Source organism: Brachyhypopomus gauderio, chromosome 8, assembly GCF_052324685.1.
Source record: "Brachyhypopomus gauderio isolate BG-103 chromosome 8, BGAUD_0.2, whole genome shotgun sequence".
Classification (NCBI taxonomy): domain Eukaryota; kingdom Metazoa; phylum Chordata; class Actinopteri; order Gymnotiformes; family Hypopomidae; genus Brachyhypopomus; species Brachyhypopomus gauderio.
Window position 1 is genome coordinate 21,324,384 of NC_135218.1, and position 15,056 is coordinate 21,339,439.

The 15,056-nt window shown below is 40.2% G+C and overlaps 1 protein-coding gene across 1 annotated transcript; it reads left to right on the forward strand.

The window, feature by feature from the left end:
• Positions 1 to 58: 58 nt before the first annotated feature.
• jpt1a (Jupiter microtubule associated homolog 1a) lies at positions 59 to 12,477 on the forward strand. The gene is made up of 6 exons (XM_077015407.1): positions 59 to 212; positions 288 to 382; positions 1,746 to 1,888; positions 10,244 to 10,353; positions 10,485 to 10,512; positions 11,756 to 12,477. Exons 2-6 carry the CDS (start codon positions 327 to 329, stop codon positions 11,890 to 11,892), a joined length of 474 nt encoding a protein of 157 aa, XP_076871522.1. The 5' UTR covers positions 59 to 212; positions 288 to 326; the 3' UTR covers positions 11,893 to 12,477.
• The last annotated feature ends 2,579 nt before the right edge of the window (positions 12,478 to 15,056 follow it).

Here is a 15,056-nt window from a genome sequence, read left to right on the forward strand (position 1 = left end):
TAACAAGGTGAAGTAAATGTCCGTTTTCGTTAGCAGGGGTGAATCAGCGCGCATCTCGCTGCCCATCAGTCACAGTGCGGGAAAGGCTCTTCCTCCAGCCAATCAGAGCGCGGGAGAGCCCTGCTCAGCGGTCTCGAGACTTGGGGATGGAACGGTTCAAACCTCAGACTGCATCCTCAGGACCAGGTTGATGAGCAGCGTTGGGCTTAAACGTTAGTATGAAACGCTAAAGCTTGATAGCTAGTTGTAGCGATTTTTTATAATACATTCTGCTTTGCATTAAGTAGCTGAGGTGCCGTTTCCATCCGAGACATTAGCCATTTAAAATGACGACCACCACCACTTTCCAAGGCATGGATCCGGATGCTAGGAGTAGCTCCAGGTAAAAAAAATACATGATAAGTAGCTTCGAAATGCTAACGGGCTAATAATAGGTGGATGTGTTCATAGGTTATGAACCTTGTGAATTATGATTCGCGTATAATGTGCCAAATATTTCCAAATGCAAAAGCGAGCAGCATGGTCCAATGAAGCATCTGAAACGGTTCATTGTTGCTGCTGCTAGCTGGAGCCACACGGTGCGAGCAGGAGGAATTGGTTTGAGAATACTAAGGAGAAGCAGAGCTAGTGTCGGTGAATGCAGAAGGCAGACCTTTTCACTCAACCCAACAAATGCAAACGCAAGTCTTGTACAAAACAGAACAAATTGTAAAATTACCCTTTATAATCCTGTGCCCACTACCCGAATAGTTTGTTAGTGGTATTGTTGGGCTTAATGCGTTTCCCATTGTCCACACTGCACGACTGCTGCTGTCTGCAGCGTTTGCTTTTTCACTCTTATCCATACAGCCGCCAGCAGCCATCTAACGTTACCTTTCTGTATTTGGAAGCGTCGTAGTTCCGTGTCTCTGTAGTGAAGTAAAATACTAGTAGCTAAGTAAAGGTGGCTCCATTTGGCAAGACGTGTTTAGATACCGCTACATCGCAAGTGCTTGTAAATGTGTGACTGGGTGGGGTTCCGCCTTTGTCGCAAGCTGGTGTTATACCAGGCATCATTAGCCTGTCCTCGGCGTCTTAATGGCCGACCTTATTGGATAAGATAACGGGTCTATATCCACAAAGGAGTGCAATCAGGGGTGAACTGCATATTTATCTACGTACAGTCATTTGTCTGATTGGTTAAAGTTCATCGCGGTTTATCTCGCCGATCGCGCAGCGCGATGACAGGTGCAGTCACAGGTGATCCGTCTGCGTTTACCCCAACATTGAGTGTGTTCACCTACTACGGCCACATTGTTTGCATGTATGCATTTTTATTCAAATATCAAGTACATCAAAACACTACAGAGTATTATGTTATTGCTACCGGGTTAAGAATGTAATTTTATTTAACTTGCATTTTATTTTATAACGTAAGTGGCTTTGTCAAAAGATTTTGTGTTTTTAATCAATTCTTTATCACCCACCTTTGCACTCTTTTCTCAAGTTCGTCATAGCCAGTGTCTCTTGTATTTGATGTTCACTAATTTGCACCGTGGCACCACCAGGCTGGGATACTGGAGACATGTGATGATGATGATGAGAGGTCCCTTGGCTTCTCACTGCCAGCCATGGGACTGCATGCCGTGCACATGTTTAGGTTTCCCCATGTTTCTGCCAGCCTGATTCAGTGAATGAGTTTCTGTATAATTAGCTTAGCAGCATTGCCTCAGCACTAAATGTCCATGTGCCCCTCTCTGCTCCAGAGTGCTTCAACCGCCGGGTGGGGGCTCAAATATTAGCTTCGGCTCGGATGAGGAGAAGCCTGCAGGCCGCAAGAACAAAATGGCTTCCAGTATCTTTGCAGAGCCTGAAGATCCTCATGCTCATCGAAGGAACAATCCACCAGGTAGGTGAACATGACGTTAAACAGGTGTGCAGTCCTGCTGTCCTGGGAACCAACCTGTGCGGTAAAGTATGTATCAGTCTAAGCGTTGTGCTAAAACGGTGTAGGAAGGTATGTGCCAGTACAAGCCTCCACCTGTGCAGAAAGGTGGTGCCATCACTGGCAGGTCCATTCAAAGTCTGTCAGAAATTCTGATAATTTCTAGATTTACAGATACAAAAATTGCATTTGCAAACCATGAGGATTAGCATTTATAGGGCTGATCACTAAAAGCCATTTCCTTTTTTTTGCCGCAAGTGTCCTCAACATTCCCACAAGACTGTGACCCTAAACCAGCCCTTTTAAGTTCATAATTATACAATGATGAATATGGACCCAATGGCCACTTTATTTGAGACACCTTCCCTTTCACGATTGGAGCTTTCCAGTATGGAAATTCACGTCATGTGACCCTGGACTGCAGCATAAAATGAACAAGTTTTCAATTGATCAGTTTCAGTGTGAATCCACAATAAAATGGGATTATCAAACAGTCTGCGTGATTTCAAATGCGGCATATTCATCAGTGCTAGACTTAACTAGGGTCAGTATTTAAACAAACTGTCAAACTTGCAACTGTCTCATGCAAATGTGTTGAGAGTATTCCATGAATGGTGTGCTGGAGTGAAAACATATGGTGAAAGGGGGTCCTGTGGACATGAACAACGCATCAATGTAAAGGGTCAGAGTAGGATGTCAAGAATCATTCTGATGAAGAGCTGGTGCACAGTCAAACAAATCATAGCCAGATGCTCCATTCAACAAATGCGAATGCTCAACTCATAGGTCCTTAGCACTTCTGAGCTATAACCATTGCTGTCCAAGGGAAACAGAAAGGAAGGACTCCATTGGTCAAAAGAGCACCACAGTTAGATTGCTGAGCAGTGGAAAAACATCGCCTGGTCAGATGAATCACATGTTGATGGCAAGGTCAGAATTTGGGACATGCAGCATGATGAGCCGTTCCTGTAAGGTGTTCCACAGTTCAGGCTGGTGGAGGTGGAGAATGATTTCTTGGCATACTCTGGGTCCTTTGCCAAGTTTCTGATACCTGTGGATGCACATTTGCACATTAGGACATTAGGACTTGCCTAATCATTGTGATCAACCAAGTCATGGACTGGTTCCAGGAACATGACAGCAAGTTTTTCTTACTTCCATGGTCTTCAGTCTCCAGACCTTAATCCTATCGAACATCTCAGGGATGTGAATGGGCTGTTCTGAGCTTCACACACACACATGCACACTATAGGCTATTGCCAAAAGTATTCGCTCACCTTCCTTAGTAGAATGGGCTGTTCTGAGCTTCACACACACACATGCACACTATAGGCTATTGCCAAAAGTATTCGCTCACCTTCCTTGACTCGCAAGTGACATCCCATTGCTAATCCATAGGGTTCAATATGACATTGTTCCACCCTTTTCACCTAGAACAGCTTCAACTCTTCTGGAAAGGTTGTCTACAACAGCGGTCACCAACCACCGGGCCGTGGACTGGTACCGGTCCATGGGTCATTTGTACCGGGCCACACAGAAATTTTTTTTTTATCGACGATCAGAGTCTGAGTGATGTTTTATTTAAAAATAAAATGGGATTTTCTTCCCAATTACATCTGTCGGTGCATATGGTGAGTTTTATTTGTATGCACTTTATATTTGTTTTTATGTCGTATCATTTTATTTTGTCATATTTACCCCCCACACTTTAAAGGCCGGTCCGTGAAAATATTGTCTGACGTGTAACCGGTCCGTGGTGCAAAAAAGGTTGGGTTTAGTAGCGTGTTTGTGGGGATTTTGACTAGGGGTGCAGGAAAAAATCGATCCAAGCTCGAATCGCGTTTCTAACATTGAACGATTCAGAATCGATTCTCATTTTCAAAAAATCGATTTTTTTTTCGGGTGCGGGTGTGCCTTCTCAGCCACTGTAGTGCTAGGCAAAACAAGGAAACAGCTTTGACTATGTACAGGCATGCAAGCCTAGGCTACAGAGGGTTGTGTAGTGTACGGTATTTGTTGTTGCGCCGCTAAAGTATGAAGAAAAAGAAGTCCAAACAGTTCCGCGGTCTTTGAAAGCAACCATTTGAAAACACTTTAGATTTTACCGTCAACCCGGCCCGGGTAAGAATGGGCTTGATCGTTTGCATACGCATAAAGATGCAACAAATGATATTCGGGAGTTACAGTGACTATAACTTAGTTCATTGAGTACTCTAGTTTTATCCTAACTAGATATTTAGACATAATATTGCTGTAATACTGCAAAGTCGTGGTCAGAGGTGAACTTCGGAATAGCCAGTGTGTATTTTATTTAAAATAATTGACACCCTTGAGCCAGTGTGGCTTTAGACATAGATAATGTGGTGCCATTTGCCGTGATGGATAATTAAAGTCTAGCTCTTATTTATGCATAGAAATATAAATCGACATTATAATCTGTAGCGTCTTTATGCGGATAAACAAGAGTCGGTATTCGCACATGAAATGTTACAGGCACCGTTCAGAAACTGATCAGTTCAGTTAAATGTATTCAGTTCAGTAGATATATGCAGCTTTTAGAAAATACGGTATATATATATTTTTTCATCTGTGAAGTGGAAGTTCTGGCAGCTAACATAAGCCTACCCATTTTATTAATGTAACAGCACTTTTATTTTTGGAAGCACTTACATACATTTTAATTAATTTTTGTGATTTGTTAAGGAAAAAAGTGTAATTGTGTTTCTGGAAGTGGCATGTTCTCAGAAATGGGTAGCTAGCTAAGCCTAATTCTTGTACGAAGCATTGTTTACATTATTGCAATATGTTAATAAAACATTTACAATTATAATATCTTTATAAATGTACTCTGCTTTCATGCCACCAGACCGGAGTAGCTCCTGAGATCCTGAGAATTGTTTTGAATCGAGAATTATTTTTAAATCGGAAAATAATCGTTTTTTAATCTAATCGTGACCCCAAGAATCGATTCTCCAAATGTTTTTGTATGCTGAAGCATTCAGAGCTCCCTTCACTGGAACTAAGGGGCCAAGCCCAGCTCCTGAAAACGAACCCCACACCATAATCCGCCCCGACCAATCTTTACACGTGTGTGTGTGTGTGTGTGTGTGTGTGTGTGTGTGTGTGTTTGTGTGTGTAGCTTCTTTGCTAAACTTAATCTCAATCGATTTGATACATTTCTCACATCATGGTTTACATTGGCATCACAATCACAAGAGCATTTCTTAAAACAGTGCAAACATGAAAATTCTCAAAACCTGCAAAAGCACACACTTCACTCAAAATTATTTTGCTTTTGCCTCAAAAGCAAATATTTAGGTCAATCAATTTGTCAGTGCCATCAGAATATCTAGTCTGTGTGCCATCGCCTATGAATAAGGCAGTCAAAATACTTAGTCATGTTGTCAGTGCAACAGTGTAGACTGTAAGTACATTCTAATGGAAACTAGCTAAGCTTTTGTTGACAAGAATGCTGCACATTCTGTGGCATATGAATTGAAATGGTCTATTGTACACACAAACACACTATACAAACTTACAGAATACAAAAGTTACACATGACTGTATGTGGGAGATGGACAGCAAGAAATTGGACTGGAATCAAGTGTGTAGAGTAAATGTTTTTAATCAAGTGTGTAGAGTAAATGTTTTTCTTTACTGTATTCTTTTCTGACAGCACTGCAATCTGTTGACAAAAAAATCAGATCGACATTCAGGAACGACACAACTATTTGCCTGCACTATATGGAACAAATAAAAAACTACAAAATTAGAAACTTACTCTGAATATTCAAAACAACTTAAAGAATTACTGTAATGCTATCCTTTCTATTCATGCTGACGCTCCTCTTTCTTGGGCCACAAGTTTTCATCCACATCAAACTCGATATGTTCCATTGCAATGCAGCGTGGAAAGAATCCTCTGGAGTGTCTAATCCAGCCTTTGCAGGCATCTGCTCTAATATCCTCATAAGCTGCATCTGAGGGAGTCAGCAGGTTCATCTGGACGTGTGGCTGGTGATCGTACACCTTCCATCTCCAGGCTAAGAAGAACTCCTCAATAGGGTTCAGGAATGGGGAATTGGGTGGGAGGAACTCCATCAGCAGTCTATGATGAGTGGTAAACCATTGCCTGATGGTGTTAGAGTGGTGAAAACTCACATTAACCCAAATGATCACATATTTGGGCAAATCCTCCTGCATCATACCTCTCATTACATTACAGTCTCAGTTGACTTGGTACATTTTTCATTTGCATCACAACAAGTGCATTTCTCAAAACAGTAGTAGTGATGCAGTAGTGCATCAGCAAAAGTTAATGAAATACCTGCAAAAATACACACTTCACTCAAAATTCTTTGTTTTTGCCTCAAAAGCAAATATTTAGGTCAATCAATTTGTCAGTGCCATTAGAATATCTAGTACCATTTGCCTATGAACAAGGCAGTCAAAATACTTAGCCATGTCAGTACAACTGTAAGTCACAGTCAGTGCAGACTGTAAGTATATTGTGATGGAAACAAACTAAACTTTTGATTTCAAGAATGCTGCACATTCTGTGGTATATCAAATGAAACAATACGTTACACACAAAATACAAACTTACACAGAACACAACATTACACATGATTATGTGGGAGACCTACGGCAAGAAATTGTGGACTGGAATCAAATTTGTACAGCAATATTGTTGACTATATTGTTCACACTGCAATTTGTTGACAAAAACAAATTTTATTGAAATTCAGAAAAGACAACTGTTTGACTGGACAAATGAGTCAAATGAACTACTCTTAATATCCTATATGGTATAAGAATGCAAAATATAACATTGAATAACATTTCAGAATTTATGTGCAGCATTATAGTAGAGTGAACATTTCTGAATTACATACCTGTTTTCTCTATGAAATAGAGGTGAAATAAAGTAATACAATTCAACAGACAATCATTAGGACACATTTTGATAAACATGACATAAGCAAATTGTGACGGGCGGGGGTGAGCAACGAAAAGGAAGCGATCACGCCAAGTCTCAGGGAAAAATGATGGTTTAATAGAAAGTGTGCAAACCTAAAACCCGTGCACTATCTCCAAATTAAGGATATAATGACCAGCGGTCAACTGGTACAAAGACAAGACATATATAGGCAAACAAACGACCCTCAGGTGAGACGGATCACGGGCTCCGCCCACCTGAGGGACGCACATGACGTCACCAGACAACAACAACAACAGTTGTGGTCTGTGGACAGAGGCGGCCGGTAGGGGGCCGCCTCACCGTGACACAAATGATAATGTAAAAAACAACAGGCCATTGTCCATGACCATGCATGAATGTACAAAAATGTTTGCAAAATGTGAAACACAATGAGAAATGCAATTATGTGCACAAGTGACATGGAGATGTGGAGACTGAATGAACAGTTTTGAGAATTTAAATTCTGATCTGAGAAATGAACCAAATTGACTGAGAAAAACTGTAATAGCCTGTGTTCACTCTCCACTATGCTGCTCCTTGTACAAACATGTACAAACTTGTGGAGACCTTCTACGTGTTGACCTCTAAGCACCTGTTTAACACCTCCATGTGTAGTGTCTTTGTGATGCACTATCCTGACATGTGGCTACATGTTTGTAGGAACCTATCATCACGTGTTGTGCAGATGCACCTGTAAAGGTTCATTCTGCAGTCATATGTGAGTTTGAGAGGCTCCAGAAAGATGTTTGACTCCTGTCACCAACTCGTTTGATTTTATTTACAGACTTGTCCAGTAAAAGTAGCTGTTCCATCTCATACATTAGGTTGTTAAAAAATGAAACTAGAATAATGACAAATACAAGACATACAAATAATACAAACATTATGAATACCGTATGTCAGCTAGCATTATCTGATCAGTCTTTTCTCTATTACAGGAACTTCGAATGATCTGCACAACTAAACAGTTAATGTATATTGCACAATAGGGTTTCACATGGTTTTACCAAATTCAGGTGAAGGTTTGGGTTTGGTGATGGATGCGTGTTACTTACTTCATCACAATGCTTAAATGTCCCAGCCCCTGAACATCATTTGCAATTAGAATTTTCATCTACTCGCCACCAAAGGTTTTGCAAAGAGTTAGGAAATGGCAAGTTCACACAAAAATGTAATTCAACTCTCATAACTCAGCTGGTGATTCACCACATTTCTAAATTCTGGTAGCTCCAGCATTGGTGTCTTAAATATAGAAGGTATCGATTCTTATTACACCCGAAAACATACCTGAACAAGTTTTCTATTCATGGTTGACAGAACTAGACTAGCAACCACCGGTTACATGACAGTATTATTATGTTATCCATGTATGCACCTGGGTACTTGTCTCTACCTACCAATCCCATATTAGAAATGCTAAAGGTGAAATATTACATTATTAAACCCTCCATCATACCTATTTTCAATAACTGCCAGGATGTAACATACAACCTTGTATTAAAGCAAATTTGCCAATCTTCAAAATAAGAATGAACGAACCCCATAATCCCACCCAGTACCAGGTTATTTAATGCCAAGATAAATACATTATCCATGTCTAGGAATACCCTAAACTCTTAGGTAGGCCCCTAAATTCACCATCTGAAATTGATGCCAGATCATGCTGCTACATTTCAAACAACCTGAAAAACCTGATATCTGTCTTTTGCACTGATGTCAATTAACTTAATTATATGCAAATGTGCAGCCATTATCTGTGCAACCACAAGAAAATTTTACCTCCCACACTAAGAAGCCCTATAGGTCGACACTGCATACAGAATTCTTCTCTTTCAGTGTAAGAATACCCTCTGCTTTATGCAACTCCGTCGGCATAATCCCTTTCTACACTAAAAACATCATCTTCCATAAATCCTTCAAATCATGTGCACGTTTATACATGCAATATGGAAGCTCATGGGCCCGGGTGTAGAGCCTGCCTTTGCATGACCTTCCCTGTCTTGTACCTTTATTCTACTAACCTTAACCCTATCGCATTATAAGCATTATAGAAGTGCTCTTCTGAGTCCTTCTTTTAAACTCTCAGACTCCAATATTTCTTCTTACTAAAAAGGTCTTAACAAACTTGAACAGATTTCTAAAGTATGCTGCCTCAAGACCTCTGCTCTCCTTAATAACACCACCTTGCACTTCTACTCTTTCTGAAATGTTTTAATCCGCTCTCTTTTATCCTCACCTACATACCTATCTGTTTTTTTAACTCCTGAATATGTGCATCTGTTTACCTGCACTCGTGACTAGATTAGGCCTTGTGTCACTTCCTTTTCCTGCAAAGTACCAAATCATACCAGTAATCATACCAGTACTGTTTCCCTCAGACCAGCTGCTATACCTTCTCAAGTAATCGTTACCATTCTTCCACGACACCTTGTGTGCTGTGTAAATTTATTTTGTTTCAATGTGATGTGATTTACCCTTATCTCTGACATCACAGATGTGCACAGTATTGTGGGTAGTTGAGAACAAAACTTAATGGACCAAAACTGGCCTACAGCTGCCCCTGGTTTTTTGCTTTCCCTAAAGGTTTTGCCCTCTCATACTCTCCACTATAACTATTGATAATGTAAGTTCCCCCCTTTCATCTTCCTGATAGCCCGCTTACAAGCTCTTAGTTATGATGGACAAACAAAAGAAAAGGATTGTAATGACGCATGTAGGAATTCTGTGCGGTAGAAACAGGAACAAGGAACACAACAAGCTTGAGAAATACCAAGGGCTGAGAGATGAGCAAGAAAAGATAATAATAATAATAATAATCATCTTTATTTGTATAGCACCTTTCATACATACATGCAACTCAAAGTGCTTTACAGAATAAATAAAAAAGGAACATTAAAAGGAAGCAAAGATAAGAAGACAAAAATAAAATATTAAAAGAAATTAAAGATAAAAAGGAAACAAATGATGTGGTGAAGACAGTGATTCCTGTGGTATTCGGAGCACTATAGGCTGTAACCCCGCTGAAGCTGTGTTTGTTTAACTTGCAGAGAGAAGCCTGTTGCTTCACAGCTACCTGCGTTTCCTCATTGTTGGGGCTTGTTAGTTTCCTCAGTGTTAGATTCAGATGACTCTTAAGCTAATCCCAAACTACTACCAGAATTGATGGGGGGGGGACACCTTCCCAGAATCCATGGCTCCATGTACAAAAAATCCATCCAAAGGTCATGCCACTGAATGAAAGCATGAATAAAGGGTTGTGAGAAGGTCTGCAACAGAGGCAGGTGTTAAATGATGAGTGATCCCGAGTGCTGATTCTCTCCATGTTGTTTGTGTCTCAGGTGGGAAACCCACAGGTGTGCTCTGTGGGGAATCTTCGGCACCACTGAGGAGGTGTGCTCCTCAACCTGTCAATCAAAGCATTGCCACGCTAGACGAGCCTTCATCTGTGGTGAGAGGAAGCTCACACCTAGCTTCAGGACTACATGGAATTGTTAATTGTACCTGAAATGCTGTTCTCACCTGGTGCTGTTTTGTCCTGTTATTTTTCTGTTTGCTTTTTGTTTTTATTTTTCTTCACAGAATGGTGACAACGACACAGTATGTGCTGGTAAGTACCGAAAGGGAAATGAATGTAAGAAAATAGTTGTAGAAAGTCTACAAATAGTTTATAGGGAGAAGAAATTCTGCAGTAGGCTAGTATACTAGAGTAAGGACACACTTTGAAGTGTTGTGAAGTGAAGTTGTAATGAAGCAGACGAGAAGTCACCTTGTACAGGTTAGGTGACATTTCTTTTGCTTGAAAAGAATAACGAAGTTCATCCCCATAGTTGTGTAATACACCCAAATTCCTGACAGGGGGAGCAATTGTGCACCCACTGATCATGGAATAATAGTTTTATTTTTGCATGTGCAGCGCAACATAGACCTGGACTCATTCTCTTGTACATATACTTATTCACTTTTAGCAGAAAATATTCCCTTCACTACTTCAAGAGGGCACTACTGGTTCTCTAGTTAATCCTAGTTATTTTTTATGTGAGATGAACATGTCTTGCTGTCACAAATGTTTGTGAGTTCTCAAATGCTGAAAGAAATCCTGTTGTGTTGATGTGGCAATATCAAAAACATCTGTTGAATTATCTGAATTGGGAACATTCATTTGATGATACATCACATAACAAAATGGAACCTGCTCATCTGGCACCTTTTTGTAGGGTTTGCTGGTTCAGAATCCACATGTCTATAATATGCATGATAGTGATACTGCTAACAATTATTTAGTTTAATCACTAATCAATAAATATCCAAGCTTACTACAATTGTCCATTGACCTGATCTTCTAGGCAGTCACTTGGCTGAAATATGAGCTCACTCGGAAGGCTCTAGGGGACATGCGAGAAGTGTGTGCCTCTTTGACTTTGTAGGCTACTAACATCACATGAACTATTACTGACATAATAGTTTCTTTGTTTTAAACTTGCAGTGCTGTAATACATATGCTTAAGAAGGGTTTCACATTATCCCCAAACTTTGTTACCAGTCTACACATGCCATCTGAGTAATGGACAAAGAATGCAACAGTGTATTGTCAGAGTAGTGTTTGCATAAATGGCACTGTGTCCATGTACTCTAAAGGACACGATAGCGACATTTGTCTTTGGGGAGTGTAAAATAATAATAATAATAATAACAATGAAGTGAAATGTACTGAATAGCTTGCCAGGTTAATATGGTCTGTTGCATATGGCAATGAAAGTTTAATAAAAATAATCTGATGAGCTTCTGTTTATCTCTAAAATATTTTGCTCTTTTAAATGGAAAATCTTATCAGGGAATTTCCTCCTATTCAGATAGCACAGAGGATGTGGTAACCAATATGGAGCAGACAGAGAAGGCCCCTCCTGCCCCAGACGAGGGGTCTGCTTCTGGGGTCGCCTCTGGCCGCAGGAACCCCCCTGGGGGAAAATCCTCTCTCATCCTGGGCTGAAGAACTTCCTCTTCCTGCCCAACATCCACAGCCATGTTCACAAAGTATCTTGGAGCACTGTTCCTAGGTCAGATTTGCCTTTGTAGCTCACCAGACCCTGTGTGAAAGGGAGTGGGGATGGAAGAGGGTCCTGAACTTGGCTTGATAATTCAGATACTTTGTAAATACAGGCCATCATCCCACCTAGTGTTACCTTGTTCCATGTTTTTTCCCCATCACTATGAGAGTATTACTGCATTTGTGCAAATCCGATGCATTTCTCCCCTTTCTATCTCTCTTCCTTCTGATCTGTTATATTGGGTAGTTGTATGCACACGGATTAAACCTGATTTGCATACTCAATAAATTGGTAATAGCATAAAGGGGTTTCTTCCTTGAGAATTTGAGTCCTGCACTGGATTTCATCTGTTTGCCATGTTTGTATTGCAAGCACTTCATAGAAGGTACAGTTGAACCTGTCATTGCCCAGACCTGCTGTGAAAGGCATGAGGCTTATTACTGTTTGTCCTGTCCCTATGTGTAAATGATTTTACAGACATTTGTGTTATGAATTTCTAATTACAATAAAATATTGTTATGAAACTCGTAATTGTGTATGTGTAGAAGAATTTCTGTTGAATATGCAGATGTATGGGAAAGTTATATGCAAGTGAAACAAGCACAAATAATTTTCAGTTATGCTTGGTGATAAGTTCAAAGGTAAAAACTAGTGCATATTTTTGTTTTGCGACTGTAGCCCATTCCTTTCAAGAAGAGTGGAACCTTCAAGTTTACTATCGGTGCTTTTGTTTGTTTGTTTGTTTTTGTTGTTTTTTTGTTTTTTTTTACAAAAAAAGCAGTAAAATATTTACTCGTTACCGAATTAAAAATGACAATTTTAAAAAATGCAGAAACTAAATCAAAGCTTCACTACTCACTCACAATCCCTCATGCCGTCTCGATCACCCACTTGAGATCACGCACACCTGTCTGTACTTTTGGGTTTGTTAACGGAGCCCTGCCGGTCCCCATCTTCCCTGCTGCACATTGCTACGCCTTACAGCACCTACGAGACGTTCCCGACGTGCGGAGAGAAACTGCATTTCTTGAATTCAAGTATGCGCATCGTTTTTTTTTCTATTAGTTTGTCTTCATGGAAATAATATGGAAGCCCATTCCCGCCACCTAAAATAAAAAAAAAAACAGCACATATATATATTTTTCTCATTAAGTAAATTGATATCTCATTATTTCGAGATACTAAGTCATTATTTTGATTATATTATATACTCAAAATAATGACTTAGTATCTCGAAATAACGACTTAGTATCTCGAAATAATGAGATAGCAATTTACTTAATAATGAGAAAAAAATATATATGTGCTGTTTTTTTATTTTAGGTGGCGGGAATGGGCTTCCATAATGGAAAATAAAGACATGAAACAAAACCCCTCGCCATCTGTGCCCTCGGTGCTGACGTCTCAGTGCCATTCATACTGGCTCAAACATGCCCAGCTGAACAGAAAGAGGGGCACTGCAGTGAGATCATTTTGGTTTGAGGGCTAATTGGTTAGGAGTCTGGTTATGTTCATGTTTGTAGTTCCGAGGGTGTGGGTTGTGAACGTGTTCGTTGGTCTCACCTGGCCCTCGTCTCGTGATCACTGGGGAATGTGTTGTTCACCTATTTAATGTTACGTTCGCGCATTGTCTCGTGCTCGTCTTTGTCTAAAGTTCGTGGCTGGGTGAGTCACGTTATTGAGTGCTTGCGCGCCGCTGAACTTCACTATTCGTTTATCATTAAACGTGTTTCACCACTCCTTCCTTTGTCGCGCCTGCCTCATCCAACCATCACAGGAGGTATTTGGGACATATGTGCTTAATGGGATGGAATTTTGGCTGTACTGTAGATTGATTTTACACTGATGGGTAGTTGTTTACAGGTATTTAGTAATGGGGTAATTAATGTCATAATTATGCCAGTTATGTCATTGCTGCTATTAAAAACTGTCTAGTTTCCATGACTGGTCATGGCATGCTGCTTGTTTGTTGTTTGCCATTCTGACAGAGGTTCCCCAAAACAATACAACAAATTTGAAGCAAACACACATAATCAACAGAGAAGAGATTGTCATGTCAGTTTCTTTTGTTTGTGGTTTCTGCTTTTGTTTGGTTTCGTTTTCATTGTGTTAATTAAACACATCAGTGGGAGACTCGTCTTCCTGATTTTCTTTTTGCCTGCTTATTCTTCATCCATAACAGTATAAAATGGCATAAAAAAATTTTGAACTATGCTGGAACTTCTATATCCCTGGAGCATGGATTTTCCAGCTGTGTATGTAACCCAGCTGTGTTCCCACGCGCTCTCCACCTCTAGTAGCTGCCTGAGGCAATATCATTCAGATTCACATCAGTAATATGACCATTACATTCCAAAGGTATGTGTTGAGATCTGTAAATATACTGGGGGTGATGGGGGGGCATGGTTTGTTCCTGGTACTGTACAACCCCTTGCAACCCTGAACTGAATTGTGATTGAATGAAAGAACACAGTAAAAAACTCAAGATTTATTTCTTCTTATTCATGGAAAGTTAACAGGTTTTGGTTTTGTGTGGTTTTGTTTTTGCTGTGTCCCATCTGTGTCTTTATCTAGGCATTGAACATTCCCACGGTTAGTTGTAAGGTGCGTTCATGCTTGGTTTGCTCCACATAATTAGTATGCTCCAACTTGAAAGCTTGGCAGGTGTTTCAGTAAATGTTTGATTCTTTGTTGGGTCTCTAGGCTGTGGTATTATTGCAAAACCCATGTCAGCTGCTGTTAAGATTAGCTGACAACGAAAAAAACTATTGGCTCAGCATTTATGTCACAATCCAGGGACAGAACATCATTGACACATCACACACTCCACTTATCATCAGGCACCATTACATAATCGCTGCCTGTAAATTCATACTTCTCCACTCCATTTGAGCATAAAACATGATTCTGGTGAATTGTCTGAGGGTAAAATGAGAGTGAACATTAAACAAGGAATCAAACAAGGCTGTGTCAAGCTCAGCTAACATCCAGGGTTGGGAGTACAACTTTGTAGTTGTATTAACTAGACGCTACTAGGCCTTTGAAAATGGAAACTCCACTCAGGGATTTGAACCCAAGGCCCCAGTGCTGAGACAAATGTGCTAAT

Bases quoted from the DNA above. Each gene is read 5' to 3' on its own strand.
- jpt1a (XM_077015407.1), top strand. From the start codon at position 327: ATGACGACCACCACCACTTTCCAAGGCATGGATCCGGATGCTAGGAGT. The intron at 10,354-10,484 runs GTGAGAGGAAGC...TTTTCTTCACAG, and splicing joins TAGACGAGCCTTCATCTGTG to AATGGTGACAACGACACAGT. The intron at 10,513-11,755 runs GTAAGTACCGAA...CCTCCTATTCAG, and splicing joins CAACGACACAGTATGTGCTG to ATAGCACAGAGGATGTGGTA.